Source organism: Tauraco erythrolophus, chromosome 3, assembly GCF_009769465.1.
Source record: "Tauraco erythrolophus isolate bTauEry1 chromosome 3, bTauEry1.pri, whole genome shotgun sequence".
Lineage (NCBI taxonomy): Eukaryota > Metazoa > Chordata > Aves > Musophagiformes > Musophagidae > Tauraco > Tauraco erythrolophus.
The window spans coordinates 81,740,110-81,761,506 of record NC_141467.1 but is presented as its reverse complement, the minus strand read 5'-3'; the positions used below and the strand labels follow the sequence as shown (position 1 = coordinate 81,761,506).

General features: G+C 41.2%; 1 protein-coding gene across 3 annotated transcripts; it reads left to right on the top strand.

Annotated features, from left to right (window-relative positions):
* Positions 1 to 679: 679 nt before the first annotated feature.
* On the top strand, positions 680 to 20,661 carry ANKRD46 (ankyrin repeat domain 46). 3 transcript variants are annotated; one of them, XM_086608776.1, is made up of 5 exons: positions 680 to 716; positions 12,194 to 12,351; positions 13,718 to 14,060; positions 15,365 to 15,523; positions 20,106 to 20,661. In XM_086608776.1, the coding sequence occupies exons 3-5, from the start codon at positions 13,750 to 13,752 to the stop codon at positions 20,320 to 20,322; spliced, it is 687 nt and encodes a 228-aa protein (XP_086464902.1). In that variant the 5' UTR covers positions 680 to 716; positions 12,194 to 12,351; positions 13,718 to 13,749; the 3' UTR covers positions 20,323 to 20,661. The 3 variants fall into 3 exon arrangements, with proteins under 3 accessions (XP_086464902.1, XP_086464901.1, XP_086464903.1); XM_086608777.1 differs by lacking the exon at positions 680 to 716 and adding an exon at positions 3,054 to 3,204; XM_086608775.1 differs by lacking the exon at positions 12,194 to 12,351.
* Positions 20,662 to 21,397: the final 736 nt, after the last annotated feature.

The window sequence follows — 21,397 nt, the reverse complement described above, 5'->3', positions numbered from 1 at the left end:
AAAAACAGACAACTGTTTAAAAGTTTGGATTTTTTTTTTCTATAAATCAGAGACTTGATTCTCTTCATTAAAGTTGTTGCCCCTTCCCCTCTAGCTGCTGTTTTCTGCCTCGGCGGGCTATTATCGCATCCCTGTCCCGTTTCTGTGCCTCGCTCTCCCTGTTCCTTCCCGATTCAGCCCAGGCCGGGCGAGGGGACGGTGCCGCAGCCAGCAGTGGGGTATGGCTGCTGCCCTCGCTGTCGTTGCAGAATATTGTTCCCCGCTGCTGCTGGAGGCCTACGCACCAGCTGGGGACAGGACTCTCAACACAACAGCACGGCTGTAAACGCCTTCTTTTCCAAGACCCGGCTCCGGGCAGGCGGCAGCCCTCTGAGGAGCCGCGTCCCAGCCGCGACCTCCTTCCCCAGGCCGGGGACGGCCCCTTCGCCGCGGCTCACGGCAGAAACTCCCGGGGGAGCGCTGGGCGGGCGGGCGATGCCGCACCTCCGCCCCCGGCCCGGCCCGGCTCTCTGGACTGGGACGGGGCGGCTGAGGCGGGGCCGGGGGGCCCGCCCGCTGGTTCGGCCGTGGCGGCAGCCCCGGGGCCCGGCGGCGGCCTCCGCCCAGCAGGGGGCGCGCGCGGCTTCTCCGCCGCGCCTCGGCCTCCCCCGCTCGATCGCCCGCCCGGCCGGCCCCGCGCGCCGTCTGCGTGCCGAGCCGCCGCCGCCGAGTGGCAGGTACGGCGGGGAGAGGGCGGTGGTGTCCGTCCGTCGGTCTGTCCGTCCGTGGGGAGGGGGCGGGGTCGGTCGGTCGGTCCGTGGGGTGGAGGGGAGATGCCAGTCGGTCTGTGGGGGGAGGGGTGGTGTCGGTCGGTCGGGGAGGGTCTGTCAGGGCCCGCGGAGTGTGGCGGGCCCGGGCCCGCCGAGCACAGCGCACTCGCCGCAGCGCGGAGCGGGATGTGTGTGAGGAGCAGCCTCGGGGGAGGCGGCGGCCCCGGCACAGCCCGCCCCGAGGCCGTGACGCTCTCGCCGGAGCGGCCCGCTGCGGCGCTGCCCCCAGGCCGCCGGCGAGGGCGTGCGGCGGCTCGGCTGGCAGCGGGGCCGGAGCGCCGCGGGGGGGGCCCGGCGGTGACGGGCACCGTGAGCGGCGGCAGAAGCGACGTGGGGCCTGGGCAGTGCCCGGGCCGAGACCTGGGAAGGTGGAGCGCAGTCGGTGTTGTTTTGGTGGGAGAAGAGCAAGTGGATTGCCAGCCTTCATCACGGGAAGGGAGGGGACTAGGCGGGAAAGCGGCTGCCCTCCTGGCAGGACGTTAATAAGCGCAGCCCCTGCGGTGCGCTGCTTTAGAACGTACTTTTCAGGAGAAAACAATGAAGATAATTGAAACTAAAAGGTAATGCATATTTTTGCCAGAAGAGCTTTTTTTTTAACCTGTCCTCAAAACTGTCTTTCATGCAGTCATTACTGTTTTTAAGGAAAACTGAGTAGTTGTCTTTTTTTTGTAGACACTAAAGTTCTTGATCAGCTGCTGCAAACGAAATTTTATTGCGCTGGAAAGATAGGGATTACACCAGAACTGTAAAGGGGATGAGGAAGTAACTAGAGACAAAGCATGGTAAGATTGAAAAGAAAACGCATCAAATCTGAGTATAAAAAGTTATAAAGTTAGTTCTTTGGAGATCTGTCTTGAGACCAGTCTTATTAAATATTTAATAAAGATCTTGATGTAACAATTAAAATCTTTCTGTTTTAATTTGGTAGTGAAGAAGAGCTGGGAGGCATTGACAGTATAGAAGAGGGTTACAGTACTACACAGAAAGATTTGGGTGATCCTGAGAGCTAGAGAATGAAATAAGTACAACACCAATTTAAAGAACAAAGGTTCGTACTTGCAAACTTGTAAGCACACAATTTACAGAAGAAATTCTTGCCAGTTGAAAGCAACACAAAGCAAAAATACACGTTATGTAGTTACAAGATGCGCAATTGTGGAAAAAGTGAATGCAGACCTATGATCATCCAGAAAAAGAAGTTACTAAAAACTCTAGAATACTCTGTATAATGTTAATCATTCTCAGGTAAAAAGATGAAGTGGAACAGATGCAGGAAGATGTGCCTGGGACAGGCAGGGAAATTAAGAGTCTTCTGAAAGAAGGATTTGGCTTCTTTAGTTTTGCAGAATAAAGGCCTTTTTTGCTTTCTATTGAACCAGTAAGATAAACAGTGAAGGGAATAAATTGAACTAAAGAATGATGTTGATGCATGAATAATTTAACATAGATTTAAAGAGTAATAGTATATGAAAATTTCTGTCAGAGAGCACTGATGTTCAGGAGCAGCCTTCCAAAAAGTCAAGGACGAGCAAAAGCCCAGCACTTTTGAGATGGAATGTGACTGGTTTGTGAAAGTAATTCTTTTGCTTGCTGCGGGACTAAGCTTAGTGTTATCTGTAGACTTTAGAGCTGATTTTCTTTATTGTTTGTTTGTAAAATAGATCATTAACAAGAATTTGTTAAATGTGCTTTTTAGAAAAAAATACAGTAATTTTTGCAGTCTGAATAGTAGAATTGGTGACAATCAGAAAATGACACTGGCTAATTGCCTTCTTTTTGAGTTGAAGAGAAGATATTGGAGAGTCAGCTGAGATGAGGTGAAGGCTGAAGATGTGCATCTGCTGTCTTCTTACCAGAGGAATGTTAGTTTGGTATCCTTCATTTAGAGTTGCCTCATCAGCAAGAGTGGAGATTCCAAGTGGTGCCTTAAGTTGACTGTATTATCTCACCTCATATTCTTGTGCCCTTAATATCTGAACACATGTGGCCTTGAAGTCCTCATCTGCAGCTCAGGACGTCAGATACCTGGTCATCCAAGGAGTGAACTACTAGTGGCTTTTCTAGGGATTTGGGTATGCTGGAATTTTGAGGGCTGTTTCTCTTTTCTTTTGATCAGTTTATCAGTTGAGTGCCTCCCACATGATCTCAGTATGGATGCTTCACTTCCAGATGGGCCAGTTAGTAAGCCCATAAAATATTTGTTTGTACACATTATGTGAAATACACGATCTGTGATGCATTCTGCTATTCCGTAGAGACCATTCGTAGCGTGCTGTTAGTGTGGATGACAGGCCTGTCTTGAGTGCATGGACCTCTTCCACCAAATTTCAGTTGCTGGTGTTTGCTGAGATTCTGCCATCACCCAAGCCAAGAGCACATGTACTGAAATGTTCAGGTTTGTTGTGGTTTGCTTTACTATTTAAAGATGATACTTTCTGAAGATGTGGAAAAAAGTTTTATCTTACGCAGCACCTCCCTGAAGCCGTATCTGTATTTATAGAACTTAGATTCTGGCTTTAGTTCATGTATCAACACCACTTTTCCAAGTGGCATTTCTTTCTTTTAATCTACTAATAAAATTTCACTTGGTTAAGTGGAACAGAGCTGCTTAAACACCAGTTTTGTCACTCAGCACATTTCTCACATCCAAGTAATGCAGCTACATCAGCTGAATTTTGTAGCATAAACTTAAAGGAATAAATCTTCTAATGTTCACTGATGGGGTTATATCCTCCAGCATGTGCAAGACCTTGTGTAGCATCAGATCAGTATAATGGATGGTGACGGAGGAAGGGCAGCAGCACATTTCAGGAAAGGCTTCCGGTGTACTGGTTTCCCATGGATGGAGTAGAATGCTTGTCTGTTGTCTTCACCTCAGCATTTTTTGTGCAGAGAAGCACAAAAGCTGTCCTTGCTGTGTGATAATATGTTAAGGACTGATTCTGCCTGAGTTTGGACGCCTTTTTAGAGGTTTGCTACATCTAATGCTGGTCAGCTTTTACTGAAGTTTAATGAGTAGGATTGTAGGTGCAGGTGATGTGATTTATACTGTCTACTTGGATTTTCAGGATGTGTTAAAAAAAAAGAACCCTACCAGAGGCTTTCGAGGAGTCGTTTGTAGGTTAAAGAGATTTCTTACATGCAGAAATAGTTGAGTTGAAAATTAAAAAGAGGGCAGAAATAAATTGCCAAAAAAAGGAAAGGGGCAGAAAGGTGGCACATGAGCTTCAGTGTACACAAAGGTAGGATGATGTCTTGGGTAGAATAATCTAAACCATGTTTACATGGTGCTGAACTCACAACTGGCAGCCACCACTTGAGAAAAAGCTCTTAGAGTCACCATTGACAGTTCCCTGAAAACCTTGGCTTAGTGTGCCGTGGCATCCAGAAAGCCAGAAAAATGGTGACTGTCCTCAGGGAGGCTACTGAGAAGAAGACAGAGGGCACCATTTTGCTGTTCCAGCTTGGTGCACCCACGTCTGGAGTAGTGTGTGTAGTTCTGGTCTCTGCATCTGAAGAAGGATACAGCAGGTTAGAGAAGGGCAATCAGAAGGGCCAAGGGGATCAGCTTCCTTATGAGGAAAGGCTGGAAAGCCAGGATTACTCACATCAGAGAGGAGATGGCTGGGGCTTGAAGGAAGTGGATAAAGTGAGTTATTCATCCAATCTTGCAGCACTACAATGGGAGTTGTGTGCTGGGGCTGGTGGGAGGGCTGTTTCAGATGGATATAGAGAGGGACATTGGGGTGACAGGGGGAGCTGTGGAGGCAGAGGGTGTGGGAAAGTTCAGAAAGGGATTAGAAAAATTCAGGGACAAGAAGTCTGTTGGGGGTCTGCTAAAAGGACTAGTCAGGGAGGTCCCCAGTGTAACAGTAGTGGCTGCTGGGGCGTGTTTGGGGAATGGGCTGCAGAAAGCAGCCAGGCTCATGTGCTCTCCTGAAGAAGGATCTCTGATTGCTGCTGTTGAAAGCAACAGTGCTGGGCAAGCTGGATCAATCTGATCCAGGACAGCAGTTTTTGTGAACTTATAATCAGTCTTTTTAGGGGAAGAATTTTACTTCTGCAGGGTTCCGTTCTGGATTCTGACCTGTTAGCATTTCCGTGAACAGCCTAGAAAAGGCAGTGAGCAACAAGGTGACAGTGTTGGCTGATGACGCGGGTAGTACAGGTAAGGTCAACTATGAAAAGCTGCAGAAGGACTCTGTAAGACTGAGTAACTGGATGATATGATGTAATGGCACATTGATTCAGCGTAGGTAGAGTGATTCAGTTAGCATAAAAAGAATCCTGACTTCCCATATGACACACTCGGCTCTCAGTATGAGCAGTGTTTTGTGGTTGCGATGAATGGTTCCGTGAAAATGTAACCACAATGCTCAGCAGCAGTCAGAAAGGTAAATCAGATAGTAAAGATTATTGGGAAACGAGCAAAGAACAAACCAAAGAATCTTGTCATGCCACTCTGTTGATCTGTGGTTCACCACGAACACCCTGTGTGGTGTTGCTGTTCATTGTCTGGTCACCAGCTTTCATGTTGAATATCCAGTCTTTTCCAGATAAGTGATTAGCATCTACTGAGTTATCTGAAGGCAAAAGTTTTCCCTGTGCAAGTGATGTCGTTTGTTTCTAGGCTAAGCAGGATCCATTGATGCAATTGGTAAACATCAGTTGAGCTACTGCACCCTCTGGTTCCATAATTACAGTTTCAAATCCCTTTCACATTTTTCCAGCCATCTTGCATTACATTTTTGGTCAATTCCAGCCTCTGTGCAGATCAGCAGCTTAAGAATGCTTTCCCTGATTCTCCTCAGACTTGCCAGTTGTCCTTGGAACCTGTAGACTGCTGATTTACCCCCTTCAGTCCATTAAGACACAGTGTTGGGCAGACGTGATACTACAGGTTTGCCTACGTGGAGAAGTTTTTTGAGCCTAAGCACGGTGAAGTAACTATTAATGAAAAATAACATCTTTCTATATCTATGTATATTAATTCGAAGTACAACCTTAGCAGTTCTACCGTTTTACCTTACCATGTCACATAACGTGATCCAACATGAAACGATTAAGTATTTAAAGTCATGCTATATTGATAGAAATTTAGAGTACTTGAAAGAAGTAAATATGCCAGTTAACTGTTTGGCATTGATAAACTGGTTTAATGATTTACTGTGTGAACATCAAAGTTCAGAGCAGAAATACCTGTATCCAGCAGTCACAGCAAGAGTCGCGTGTCTGACGGCGTTAGTTGTCCTGTCATTGGTATTATTTGTTGATATAAAGTAATAAACTAACGAACAAGCAGAGTAATATTTTATTTTAAAGGTAAAGTCAAACATCGTCATATACAAATTACTTAGAAATTTGGGAGGCGCCTCCTTCACTTCACTATCCGTTAAACTGGATTTTCTGTTGCGTACGTTACTAAGGCACGTCGTCAAGGTTACGTGTGCCTAAGAGCGTATAAGCTATTAAATGCATTATGGGAAATAAAGTCAGAACCTACGGACTGTGTAGTAACAAGCAGTTTAGTGACAGGTTCTCGGTTCTTAGTTTGCTTTATTGCTGGGGTAAAGCTGACTAAGCTCCGGCTTTGGTGATTCCTGCTGGGCACGGAAAGTTTTTCCCATTTTAGTAAACTTGTCATCTCATACTTCTCGTTTGTCTAGCTAAGGACCGGGCTTTTTGTGGGGAAGGGGTGGGAGGGGTGTGTGGGGGGGGGGGGGGAGGGTGTGTGTTTTGGTTTCGTTTTGGATTTTTTTTAGAGAAACAGGCTTTTTTAAAGGAAATACCTTTATCTTGAGAACTCAAGCCGCATACCGAAGCCCTCATTTCACTAATAGAGGACCAGAGCTTAAATATACCCCAAGGGAACAGCAGCTTGGATTCAGAATTCCTTTTCCTCAGGTTTTATAAGATCTTGTTTTCAGGCCTTCCATCGTTTCCCTCTCCGGAAGCCCGCAGACGCCGCCAGCCCTGGCAGCGGCGGCCCCGCGCCTGCCGCCCGCCCGCCGCGGGGCGGCGCTGTCCGCCCGGCCCGGCCCCGCGGCCCGCCCCGCCCCGCCCCGCCCTGCCCGCTGCCCCGGGTCCCGCCGCCGCCCGCCCGCCGCGCCGCCGCACGGTCTGCGGCACATCGCGGCGCGAATGCGTCGTTCGGAGTGCGACGAGTGCTTTCCGGTCTGGTAAAAAGCCAACACGTCAACCAACGACAGAACGGTACGCGGTGACCTTTAATGTTCTCTGGGCCAACACGTGGCAGCCCCTTATGTGTTCCCAGCGGAAGCAAAGAGGGAATTTGAATAAAGATTTGTGAGAGGTCGATAATTGTGACCGGCGTGAGTGGTTCGGTCACTTTCTGTAAAAGCAGGTGTATTCCAACTGCCCACGATGTTCAGGGGGGTGCTGCCGTTATTTATGGGTTTACCTGATGTCCCCGGTTGTGGGGAATTAGAAGTGATTTGAAGAAATCTGTAAGTTGCCTTTCTTCCTAAATAGTTCTTTTGCAGAAGACGAAAAGTGAGCACGGTTCAAAAAAACTTAAATGTATGCTTGGTAGAAGTTAAATGCACTGAAACATGTAGTGCAACTGAATTACCACTTAAGTGTAGTTAAGATAAAATGTTTGTGAATCTGCTTGTCGGTCAAGGTGTTTTAAAAGAATCTCTTTCCTATCGTTCCCTTATTTTGTGTACATAAATACGCAATGCATGTACTGTAGTATCCGGGAAAGCATTTTGCAACCGTGGACTGGCATTTGAGATCATGTTTATTTTTTTATCTTGTAGTGTTGACATACTATACAATGATGAGTAAAGCTCTCTGTTTCTCATTGGCATTGTCTGCCGATCCATAAAAGAGCAGCAATAGTTATTCTAGTTTTTTCATAAAGCACTTTGTAGCCTGTATGCACAAAGCATTATGTGTGTGTAGTGCACCAGAGTTTCCACCTACAGGATGGTCCCGATATCAACAGAATATGCCTGTATGTCTGTATGTATGCCTTGGGTCCAGGAAAAATGAAAAAATTGAAAAAAAACCCCTAAATTTAGGAAGGGAAAATTCTGCAAAATACAGCTGTGTGTAAAACAGACATCGTCCTATGCTGAATCTGAGCTGCGGCTTTTAGCAGCAGATCTGTATTAGTGGAGCAATAAAACTCTCTTCCAGTTGGGCTGAATAGATAAAGGTTTTTGATAGAAGGTACAGAGCTCTTAGTGGAAGTTGAGGTAGATAATGAGGTTCTTTCCTAAACAGAAATGACAGTTGATCATAGGATTTTTTACTAAATGTAACATTTATTCAGTTAAATGGCTTCTCAGTAACTTAGACAAAAATACAAGTGTGCATTAAAACTTACCAAGGAATTTATCTCTCAGACTACCTAGAAAGGGAAAGAGAATAATATTGTTGAGCTTACGTTTCAACATCTGATCAGTGTTCAGAGGATACACAAGAAAAGTAATGTGGTTTGGTTTTGTTTTTAAATTATTAAATTACACCTTTTTAAAATTTTAATCTTGTATATCCAAAAAGAGCTTATCTTCACGTAGTGTTTTAAGGCAGTGATCCTATTTGACCAGGAAACTTTGCCTTCTGAGATTGTGGGCTTGCAGTTTAAGCAAAATACTGGGAAGTTTTTCGTTCATTTAAAGACTGAAGAGGAAGAGCTCTGCAAGCCACTGCCATTGAAGTACTCTCAAATTGTGTTACAGAAAGAGGAAGCTGTTTGCCATGAAGGAGTTGGCAAATGTAGATTTTACAAGTAACGCACGTTGTGTGTTTTGCTGGCTCAGGGTGGGGATGTTACTTTTTCGTGGTTTTGTTTTAGTTTCCATTTCTTGGTGGTGGCAGTTTCTCTAGTGGTAGTCTTGCTGATGCTTAGGTTCTAGATGTCAAAGTGCGTATTAATATTAAGAAGTCTCAAATCTGAGCAATCTGATATTGTTCCATTGTCCTGACATGTTGTTTTAAAATAGGGACAATTACTTCAGTTTTTCTGAATGTTCTTGGAAATATTTTAGTGTCGCAGAACTGGTATATCCTATGCAGCAGTGACTGGGTGATTAACTACAACTTGTCAGGTTCCTTAATATTTTTGTAGTGGAGAGACAGGTCCCATTAGTGATTCTGTCTCACAATCTAGCCATTCTGTCCTTTTTCTGGAGCTATTTGGTAGCTGTTGAACTTACTGAGAAGGCAGAGATAGCAGCATATATTTACTGTAAATTAAAACTGTCCACGGTTAGTGCAAATTTAGGACTAGTTTAAGAAGCGACAGAACTTGCATCTGGCTCTATGGTTTTAATTATTCAGGATCACTCCTGGCTTCTGCAGGTGTGAACGTGTTTACGCATTTACAGCAGACCCAGATGTGATGCTGGGTTACCATTGTACACAGTACAGCTAGAGAGAACTGACTTCTAATAAATTAAAGTAAATTATTCTTACAGAATCACTTAATATAAGCATTCCTTTTGAAAACACATCAGTTAGGTTAGATTTTTGTGTCCTGTACTAGCCTATATGTGTCGTTGAAGAAGTGACTTATAGCATAATTTCTAAAATTATTAATAAAAGTACACTGCGCTCAAGCTATATCCATGTTGTACAAATTCAGGGAAAAATGTATTCTTATATTATGCCTTTCTAATGGGAGTCCTTGCTTGGGAGGACGTCTTTGAATTTACTTTTTTTCACAAAACTAATTTTCTTTCAAAGTACCAAGTTATTAACAGCAAAGCTGCTTTTTTTTTTAACAAAAGTATCATTTAAAAGATACATTTTCCATAGATAGTGATGCATTTTTAGAAGCAGTCATTTACTGAACCAAATTAGATTTGTTTAATTCCAGTAAGTAGTAGTAATTTATAGGGATATTCAGGGTGCGCATTTTGCAGTACTTTTGTGTCTTGTTACTAATGCAAGTCCGTTTGTCCTAATTTGTGCCTGTGACATGAGTGCTTTATGGTAGGTGTACCAGCTTTTAGGCAGGTTCAGAGTTGTTATCTGATTCACCTTTCAGAAGCAATTTAAAGAGAATGGCTAATGCTTTGGAATTTTGTTTCTAAATCCACTGCGTGAGCTATTCATTACAGCAGTAAACTTTTTGACACATACTGTGGACAGAAATGTAACCACAGTGTGTTTATTCAAAAATATCTAATTAAGTTGACTATTGTAATTTTTTTCTGAATTTTAGACCGGAAATTTTGCTAAGTTGGGTTAAATTTGAGGCAAGAAGTTCTCATTCGGGGACTGGCATTTTAAAGATGGTGCATAGTTCAGCTTCGTATGCAGCTCATATCTGGCATAGGTTAGGTAGCCATATGTGAAATAGAATTGTGTTTGTAGAAAAAGTCTTTTTAATCACAAAGATAAATCAAACCAGATGGTCTAGATTTATTTTTTTTTAATGCATTTGCTTAGTCCACAATCTTCAAGCATTGGGAAGAAGGATTTGTTGGGGTTTTTGTCTTTCTTACTGTGAAGTACTAAGGTTTCACTTGAGACTTCTACACTTCAGCAATTAATTCTAAAATATTCTAGTGATATACTGAGTCAGAATTACTTCCAGTTACACTTTCTGATAACTACTAGTCTTTGTGCATCCTTTCCTGAGAAGATAAGATGGTGACGGGTTTTTTCTGGCACTATTAGCTCATGTTTCATCAGAGTTGTATGTGAAGTGACGGGGAATTCAGTAAGCCTTTACCAGACATACACCTCTGGTATGAAAATAGATACATTAGCTTACATTTAGCTGTTCCTCAAATAACATACAATTCTCCCAGTGTTATATTCTGTTCTTGATTTATGTTAGGCGTTGTTTTATTAAACAGGTTTAAACACTCAAATACTATCTTACAAGCGAACCACCATCTATTTATCAAGTAAATGTAGAGTTTTGTGCTGTTGATATGCTGTTACTGTGGCTGATAATTGGAGGGTTTTAAACAATTTATGATCTTGCATTAGGGAAGATTTAGTGTGGAAGGTAAAGGTCACAAATATTTAATACAGAAACCGGGCCCAATATTTTTCTCAGCAAAGACTGGACTAGTGGAGTTGAAGAATTCTTGTATCATTTATGATTTGGATGGGAAATGGGCAAGAAAATTGAAATTGCTGACAGCTGGGAATCCTAACTTTGCAACATCCAGGGGTTTTGTAACATATTCATTGGAAAGATGAGTAAGTGTATTGTCCTTTCTTTTTGTGTAAGGTTATAAGAAACCTGTTAGTGCCCTAAATGACATTAGTCTTGCATGAAATGTTTTATGGTACATCAGTCAACTGGCCTTTTGCTATTGGAGATGCTTGTGGAAAAGGGTGCTTGAGCCAGTGATACACCATCACGTGCTTGAAAACATACTTGCAGCCTAGGGGAATGTACTCTGCTTAAAATCATTCCTTATACAGATACCAGGACGTAGAAGTTATTCCTATCTCTTTCTCTTCTGTGTCCAAGAAACTAAAAAAAGTGCATTCCTGCACTGGGAAACTAGACAGTGTTGATACATGTAGCAGAATTTGTCCAGATAGGAGATATAACCTAATGAAGTTTAAATAAGATTTATGAATCTCAACAGCCCCAAATGCTACAGCTGTTAATCAGACCAGTGTGTAAACATTTTGAAATTACTTCTGTGTATACTTTGATCTTGAATTTGATCTAAAACATGGGGGAAGAGCTATAAGATGTAGACATTATAAACTCAAAAAATGGAGAGGTTTTAAATGGAATTCTTTGGCTACTGGCCACGTTTCCATTCTCCTGGCTGAATGAGTGCACTGGTGTGGAAGGATGCCTTATATAGATGAGAAAATTTAAATCTGCGTGTAGCAATCTTAGTAAGAGGTTTAGATGATAAGATAGATCATCTTAGATGATAAGAACACTGCTACATCAGAAGCCCTAAATACAAACTGGGCAAGTGAAATGTACTGTTTCAAGTGAAGTTTCAGTTCAGTTTCCATTCAAAGCTTATCTAGTAAAATCCTTTTTCCTTCCTGTCACTTGAACTATGTCTTGTCTGTATTGAGATTTTTTCTAAGGATTTTTACTGATATGATTTTACTATATGATTTTTTTTTCTTTTTTGCCTCCACTCTAAGGCAATGCAAAGCTTTGCTGTCCAGTCTCTGAGATGTTTTCATTTCTTCTTACTATTGCCTCATGCTCATTTTACCATCCTCTTGCATAGTCACTCCCTTTTTTTCTTTATTGTTTTCAAGTCATCTTTTCTGTGTCCCGTAAGCACACAGTGTCATCACACTCTTGTTATTTGACTCATCCTTAAATTATACTGCAAAACTTAAATCATAGTTCATGAAATATTCTGTATCAAGAAATCCATGGTGAAACAACATTTATCTTTCTCTTTTAGGTCCTGTTACAGAAAAGAACCTAATCCTTTATTTAATATTAAGCCAGGGAAACTACATTTGTGCTTCTCCATACTGAGGTTCTAGTTGAACCCACAATAGCTCCACACTTGATTTTACGGTTGACCTCCTTGTACACACTTCCAGTTTTCACTTTCAGGTGGGCAATTTCATATAATACACTCAGTTTTCTGTGTCCGTATTGCTATTCTTGTTTGTTCAGTAGTTTGTGTATTGTGGCACTATAAATGTAATGTTCTGCAAAGAGTATTGAAAAATGTATTCGTTGCAGAATGAAGGAATTAGTACTTCTAGTAATGAAGCATTTTCATCAGCTGACTGTGCATCGAAGTACGAATTCAGATGGTGGAAAGCCCACTGGAGTAGCTTTGCTTGTAGCTAGTAAGAATTGCAGTTCACGTCACCGTGTCTGTTAACTGAATTGTTTATGGATTCCCGATTTAAGAAAGATGGTTTTTCTCCCTTTCAGTTCTGATCTACGGTGTTTTGCCTTTTAATATCTATACTACTACTACATGTGATCTCTTACTAGGTAAAAGCTCATCACCCGTATTGCGTTTGTGGCATTGATCTTAACCAGTTTTCTGTAGTAACAAAGTTTTGCTGCTGTATCCAGAGGTCTGAGTAGGACTGAAAAGAGCTTTTTCCATGTTACCAGAAGGGAATCCAGCACACAAAGTTAATAGGTAGGACAGGAAGATTTCAGAGTTGGTTTATAAGCTAGTTTTCATTCTTGTTTGGGAGCAATCCCAAGGACAAGTACAGACTGGGTGGAGAATGGATTGAGAGCAACCCTGAGGAGAAAGACTTCTGGGTGCTGGTTGATGAGAGGCTGAACATGAGCCGGCAACGTGTGCTTGCAGCCCAGAAAGCCAACTGTATCCTGGGCTGCATCCAAAGAAGCGTGGCCAGCAGGTCAAGGGAGGTGATTCTGCCCCTCTACTCAGCTCTCGTGAGACCCCACCTGCAGTACTGCGTTCAGCTCTGGGGCCCACAACATAAGAAGGACATGGAGCTGCTGGAGTGGGCCCAGAGGAAGGCCACGAAGATGATCAGAGGGCTGGAGCACCTCTCCTGTGAATACAGGCTGAGGGAGTTGGGGCTGTTCAGGAAAGCTGGAGAGGGACTTTTTATAAGGGCGTGTAGTGACAGTACGAAGGGCAATGGCTTTAAACTGAAAGAGGGCAGACTTTGATTAGATGTAGGGAAGAAATTTTTTACAATGAGGGTGGTGAAGCGTTGGAACAGGTGGCCCTGAGAAGTCGTGGCTGCCCCATCCCTGGAAGTGTTCAAGGCCAGGTTGGATGAGGCTTTGAGCAACCTGGCGTAGTGGAGGGTGTCTGTGCCCATGGCAGGGGGGTTGGAACTAGATGATCTTTGAGGTCCCTTCCAACTGAAACCATTCTATGATTCTATGATTCTGTGAACCTGATCAGTCTACCAAATATTTGCATTGTGTTTATTTGCCTGATTTCGCCGTAATTTCTTCCCACTTTTACTTGCAGGTTAATCACCTGCTCCAGAGAGGATCAAAACAATGTCCTACGTTTTTGTAAACGACTCTTCCCAGACAAACGTGCCACTGCTGCAGGCTTGCATTGATGGAGATTTTAACTATTCCAAACGACTGTTAGAGAGTGGTTTCGACCCAAATATTCGTGACAGCCGAGGCCGAACTGGCCTGCACCTTGCTGCAGCCAGAGGAAACGTAGACATCTGTCAGCTCTTGCATAAATTTGGTGCTGACTTACTAGCCACTGACTACCAAGGTAACACAGCCCTTCACCTCTGTGGGCATGTGGATACCATCCAGTTTCTGGTTTCTAATGGACTTAAAATTGATATTTGGTAAGTCACTTTTTCTTTTCCCCCAGCACATATTTTATAATATACTAATCTCCTGTTGCCAGAGCCTTGCAGATAAATCTGCTGTTGCTGAAATGCTATTTTTGGTGCAGTGCAACTTTTTTAAGATATCACTTAATGAAAACACAAAATAAGAAGGCAGGAAAACAATAAGAGGCCACTTCTGCTAGTCTGTGCAGCAAGCAAAGCAAATAAAAATAGCAGCTACTGGTACGGGCTGCTGCAGCTAATTCTGCCTCACTGATGACATTGCTAATCTGGTTTGGCCAGACAGCCAGGTGTGGGTGGTTGGCACCAAAGAAAAAAATCACATTGACTACTTTAAAAGAATTTTCTCCACCACAGTTCTGTTGTTGTAATTGTTGTACTGTATAAGACAAAGAAAATACAGTATATGTGTGTGTCAGTTCATTCCCATACTCTTTTGGTAACAATGCTTCCTTTCAGTGTTCCCCCCCCTCCTGCAAAGTCTGTGACTCAGTCCTTCTTTTAAATATTGTATATTCTTTCCTTCTGGCTTCCAGCAGCTGTCAGATGCCAGTGCTCAGATGTAAGCTCTCAAGCTGCAAAATAACTAGCTGTTTCATTTCAGTAACTGAATTACTTTGTTTGTGGAACTTTCTACATATTCACAACCCATGCAAAAACCAGTAGTAACTTCAAAACCTTTGCGTTTTTTAATCTGTCCCTTTTTCACTTGTCCCTAATGAATGTTTTCAACTCAGCAAAACTAGTTATTGGCAGACCAGATTCTTCATGGGTCGTGGGTTGGCTTTTTTCACCCCTCATTTCAAACAACTCTGGTGAAAATCCCTAGTCTGAAGGCAGCTCTGGTCCTGTTCAGTATTATTTTAATAGTAGCAGAGGGACCATCTGTATTTTATTTCATTTTTGCCTGATGTCCTAATACCCACATGGAAAAGGAACTGTGAGGAACCAGATTGCACAATTCCTTCTTGAAATTAAGCTTAATCTTGAACATTGCCATAAGTCTATTGTTTATTTTTTGCTATAACACCCAGAAACTCCGATTAGATTAGCGTACTAGGAATTTTGATTTTATTTATAGTAAAAGAGTTGAGCAATTTCAAACCTAAATATACTGATTTTCTTCTATAGCTGTTTATGCTATAACTTATATAGATAGGAATGTCTTACTGTCTGATATGACAAAATATTTCTGAGGACTTACTAAATGGTAATGTGTTATGCTGAGTTGTCATGTTACAAAATTTCTATATTAAAAGTTTCTTTTCTTTTCATGTCCTTTTGTGGGGTTATTTTAGCAATCACCAAGGTGCAACACCGCTTGTTCTTGCAAAACGAAGGGGTGTGAATAAAGATGTGATTAGACTGCTGGAATCTTTGGAAGAGCAAGAGGTGAAAGGATTTAACAGAGGAGCTCACTCAAAGCTGGAAACAATGCAAACTGCCGAAAGCGAAAGGTATTTACAAAACAAAAATGATTGCTAGGAGAAATAATGTTTATGACTTTTAGGTTTTCTTTATTGACTTGATTTGTTTATTCCTCCAAACAGATAATATCAAATTTGGCCTCGTATTATCAGAGAAAAATCTCTTTAAACAGATCAAATGGAAGAAAAAAAGAGCTTTTCCTATTGAGATTTTCATTTTATAGTGGAAATTTTTAAAAATAATTACTCACTTTCCATTACAGACTCCAAAAAATAAGTATTCTACCAATTAGCACAAAGCCAAAGGGGAAAATGGGGTGAAATGCAAAATGCCAGTATCACAAACTAACCTGACATCCTTTCCATAAGATGGATTGTCTATGCAAAGAAGTTATAGCAGACTTTTCATCTGTCTGAACTTCAGTAAAGGATTTTATATGGTGCCGTACATGAAATTTCTATTGGTAGTAGTCCTGGAAGAGATGGGAAATAAAATAAGAATTTCATGGTTGCTGAAGAGATAGTTAAAGGAGAACTGAAGATTTGAGGAAAATTGCTGACAATTTCAGGGAAGGTTTTGGGTTAGAGGGAAGTTACTAATGAATTCCTAAAAGTCTGGTTCTGGGACTGTGCTTATTTGTAATTTTCGTAAATGATACTGTCATAGAAAGTAGTTGCTTGATAGTGATACTAAGAAGTGAGATATAGGCAACCCAGAGGAAAATTGGGATGGCATAGACAAAAACCTGGGATGATAAGGGAGAGTAAATTTGTAGGAATAAGTTGTGATTCAGTAGCACAAAATGCCACTTCATTTACCTAAAGCTGTGTGCTGTAAAGTGGAAGCTCGTCAGGGAAAAACGAGCATATAAGAGAAAAGGTTCGATCTATTAGTCAGTTCCAGGAGTTGACGCTACCCTGAAAAAGGCAAAGAAGTCCTACAACATGCAAAATGAGATATTGCCAGTACAGAAGGAAAACTGCCAGTGCTGTTGTAAAAAGCAACGATAGCTTCTGCCGTGTAGCACGTTTTATAATGCTGTTTAGCCCCATTCAAAAAAGTTTAATTTATCCTTTAAGAAGAGTGGAGAAGCTTTGCGTTACTTCAGCACTCAAGGGAACAGAGCATCTCCTCGCAAAAGGAGGCAGCTAGAGCTCCCAAAAGCCTGGCAGAGTGAAGGCTGAGGTGTGTGGTCGCTGACAAGAAATACTGGTTTTGAGCAACATAAAATAACTGTTTAAGACAAAAGATGATGCTAGCATAAGAGCCAAAGGATACAGATAAACCACAAAAACTTTCTTGATGGAAAATTGGGAGTGTTTTTCTACAATGAGCTTCCAAGACAGCCTTCTTGTAGGATTTAGATGAGGCAGGAAGTCTTGCAAGTTTCAAAGGAGGCTAATTCTCTTGCAGGAATTATTGAATTGCCAGTAAACATGACAGAACATGGGACTGAGATTAATAATGCAAGAGATCTTTCCAGTACTGTTTTTGTTTTGGTTGGTTGTTTTTTTTAATTTATATTGGAAGCAGGATCCTATCAATGTTGTTTGGAATACTTGCTCTGAATTTATTCAGAATACTTGAATACTGAATTTATTCAAATTTTCAGTTTTTTATATTGTCTAATAGTGATCATAAACTGTGACTGCTGGAACATTATATCACAAAAGACAGGGAGTTTTGTCACATAACTCTTAGGGTAACAACCCTAACCCTAAACTGTGTAGATAGAGTTGTTATCTAAGCTGAACAAACAGAAAAGGTGAAACCAACAAAATTACAGAACTCATGTCAAATACTCCCAGTGCGCAGACTGTAAGTTCTCTCTCATGCATCAGGTGACCCCACTCATCAGAGAGACTGTTTTAAGCTCTGAAATAGAAAATTTAATATCATTCTCAAAATTACATGGGTATAAATTATAAGAACTTGTGCATATTACCTTTCTGACTTAACTAAATTTAGTTGAAAGTTGCTTGTCACACAGAAATGCTTTTATGCTGTTTTTGTTTGAACATATGGACCAACAGCTCAGCCCCACTTAAATTCCCATTTCTGATTTGATAGTGTCCCTTTAATGAACATAACTTCCTTTCTGTTATTTGACCTTCATAAATGTTATGTTGTTTGCTTTGGCAAGGAAGTCAGCAACTCTCCTTGGGGAGAGGCACGGAGACATAAACAGTGCGCTACCCAGCTTGTTTGTGAACGTGTTTAAAATGTCTGAAATACGTTATTTTTAAAATAACAAATAGCAGATGCCTACAGCAGCAAAAGCAAGCAAGCTTGTGTGCCGTTTGCTTTGTAAATAAATAATGTCTTCGTAACAGTTGGCTTTTCAGACCTCCACAGTTTCACTCCTCCCTCTTAGTATTATTTTCACATTTTAGAGACACTTAGATGAATGTCTTCTGTCCTTTCCCCCCCCCCCCCCCGACTCTTTTACATTATGCATGAGCCTGCGGAGAAATAACGGTCGCTCTTTCTGAAAACAGTCTCTAGCTTAGGTTTTCTGCTCCTTATTACATACAGTTGCTGCTGCTCTGCAAGCAGAGGCCAAATCTAGGTTCCTGAGTCAAGTTTATTTTGTCTTGCTTTGCACCCCTCCCAGAGAGGGGTGGCACTGTGCTGTCAGGAGGCAGAGCTCGCTCTGTCCGTCTTTCAGCACAGGCGACCTGTCCGTCTACACAGACCAGCATGACCCGTGACTGCGCCCACAAGTGCATCCAAATGTGAACTTCCACGCCGTGTTGGAAAGAGAATAGAACATCTGTCTGGGCTGTGTGGCACAAACTCTGCTGCGGGGTGCAGTGCTGCATTACTGCTTCTTAAGCAGCTGTAATTCGTAATAGAGAAAAAATATCTTGAATAACATTGATTTTAATAAGGTTGTAATATAAAACAGCAAAAGTGTTTTCTATGTACCCTTTTCTATTTAATGAGCAAGCATGTGATCTTTTCACTTAAATTGCATTGCACCTTTACTTAACCTCTCTGTGGTTATGTATTAACTAGTTAGTACTTAATGAGTACGTAGTGCTGTTCTACACCAATGGCTGTCTTTTAATAAACCCTTTGTTTTGCTCGGGAAATCATAATAAGCAAGGAAGATGACTAAATCCTGCAGCTATGGGCAAGCAAAAGTAGCTTTACAGCAAAGTAAATATTTAAAAAACAAAAAAGACAAGTTGTTTAATAGGCAATTTCTGAAATCTTCTGCACGTGATGCTGCAATACTTCAGCAAGCTGTGGGAGTTTAGGCTAATTATTCTTCAGTGGCTGTGCTCCCTAAGAAAAAGTATCGTATGAATAGCATGAAGTTTTTCTGTGGTGTAATCTTAGAGGAGAGATTTGTAAATGAGACCTTTTTCTAATAACAATCATTTGTCAATTTATTGTTGTCACCAAGAACAATAGCATTTCTGTAGTTAGTTTTGGCTTGGAAATTACTTTTCCCTGAAATGTTTTCTTTTATTATTGATATAAGAGATATCTAGGAATATAGTAATTGGAAGCAATTAGAAGGGAGGAAAAAAATTGGTTTTTCTCTGCTTACCTTCTACTGTTGACATCATTGTGTATGTAGTTGGTTTCACCATACCCTTACAGCCTGATCTTGTAAACACCTGTGGAGGTAATTTCACTCAAGTGAGAAGCAGTAGGACTGTGCAGATGGCAAAAATTTTACACAGAGAAATCAAGTGATGAGAAAGTTTTCCTATTCTTTGTGAGATTTTTCATGCAGCAGAGAAAGTTTCCTGTTATAAACTAATTGTGAAACCAGCAAAATTGGGAGAATGATGCAAGAAGCCATGCACTATCTGAAACAACTTACATTTTTTCTAAAGGCGATTCCTTGTCAAGATGACAGCCTCATTCTAACGTTATATTTGTTTCTCATTTAAAAGTGAGAGTTCCAGTCCCTAATTTATAGTCTGACAATTTAAGGGGGCCTGGTGGATTGGTAGTGGAATGCTAAAACATCAAAGCAGTTGCTGAACACCATATGGTAGAAAAACCAGCAGTGCCAACTTGTCTTGAAGATCAGAAAGTTTCTGAACTTCTTGTTATCCAAATTTATTGTTTTCTGTGATATTTTTATGCTAGAGAAGAGGCCTCTGTAACAAAGACATGCAGGAGAGTAGTAAAGATCACTACAGAGTTCAGAATCTAAATTATATTGGTTAAAGTTTCCATTTTATTCATCAGAGTTTATTTTTAAATTGTTATTTGTTTTATCAAAAAGAGCTGTGCCCCTTGAGGTTTTAGCTTATGCTTCATGAGATTTTACTAAGCCATATTTAGTAGGAATTATGAGGACTGACTTTTGAAGGCTTCTAGGTGGCAAGCTTGCAAACTCAGTGCAGTTGTACAGACCCAAATATAATCCTCTCTACACAGATTAATAAAGCATCCTTTCAACTGAGTTTAGAGTTAGGAGTCTTTTCCTGCTCTGCTTTGTCTTGATTTAGCGGAGGCAATGCTATAAATCTGCAGGTGGGTTTAGTTTTTAATTTAGAATGTTTCGGTTGCTCTTAGTAGGATTACTGTCGTACTTAAAGGTGCATTCTTTTGCTCTGATGTATTTTTAACTTTAATCCTTTGTAGTGCAATGGAAAGCCATTCCCTCCTTAATCCAAACCTACAGCAAGGTGAAGGAGTTCTTTCCAGTTTCCGCACGACATGGCAAGAGTTTGTGGAAGACCTGGGCTTCTGGAGGGTGCTGCTCCTCATCATTGTCATTGCTCTTCTGTCACTTGGAATAGCATACTATGTTAGTGGGGTGCTTCCTTTTGTGGAAAACCAGCCTGAACTGGTACACTGAAGGAAATGCAAAGAAGTGCACCGTGTTTTTCCCTGTTCTAAACTTATTTTGAGCTTCTTGGGATTATTCTTTTGGTGCAGGCAGTGGCAGCTGTATATACTGTTTGCCTTTTGTACTTATTGTTAACCCCTTTGAAAGAAGGATTAATTCATTTCAAGTAAAACACTAAATTCTAAAGCATTCCTAAGCTACCTCTGACTTATCTTGACTTGCAAGCAAGATGTGAAGATAATCCTCTCTGTTGATAAAATATTATGATTAGAAAAGGCCTTTCATAACGAATATTAAATGCCTGGGCGTGAAAAATGTATCCTAGTACAGAACCAAATTTGATTAGATTTACCTTTCTTCATAGGGAAAATAATTGTTAGATTTTTGTGTGTGTGTGCTTCAGCTGAAAGAAAAATATTCTTTTGAAGGTCCTCCTGAAGAAATCTGAATAACGTAATAAGTCATTCTGTTAATTAGACAGAAATAAGCTGCAACTTCATAGTTCTTTTAATGCCTCCTCAGTTTCCTATCTGCTAGTTTGTAAAAAGAATGAGAAATTGTTCAAGTCTTACTATGTCTTTAATGTATAGATCACTCCTTTATTTATTAGGTTAATGTAGTGTTTCTTCCCCAGATGAACTTAATGTTGCTAATACTTGCCTGAAGTAAATTTTGTAGAACAAAGCTGTTTGTTGTGCTTTGGAAGTAAAGTTGTTTCAGCCTTAGACTGCAAATTTTGCTTTGTTGTTGAAATGTGGCTAAGCAAACCTTTCTTTGTAAGGGTGGTTAAAAAGTGATTTCGGTATTCTGCTCTGTATATAATAATTCTGTGAGGTCATTGTCTTTGTGAAATACGTCATAAAGGGTAACTTTTTCTTCTTCAAGGACCAGAGTGAACCATATAATTGTATCGTTTTCATGTTTGTGAAGAGGACTTGATTGAATAGAATTCCTTTCTAGAATTGCTTTCCATTTCACTTGTTTTCAGACAGCACTTAACTGGCTTATTAATTATTTTCTGAGTATGCAGAATAAAAGTATTGAAAATGTGAATATTTAGGAGCATCATATGAAATGAAATCTT

Bases quoted from the DNA above. Each gene is read 5' to 3' on its own strand.
- ANKRD46 (XM_086608775.1), top strand. From the start codon at position 13,750: ATGTCCTACGTTTTTGTAAACGACTCTTCCCAGACAAACGTGCCACTG. The intron at 14,061-15,364 runs GTAAGTCACTTT...GGGTTATTTTAG, and splicing joins GGACTTAAAATTGATATTTG to CAATCACCAAGGTGCAACAC. The intron at 15,524-20,105 runs GTATTTACAAAA...AATCCTTTGTAG, and splicing joins CAAACTGCCGAAAGCGAAAG to TGCAATGGAAAGCCATTCCC.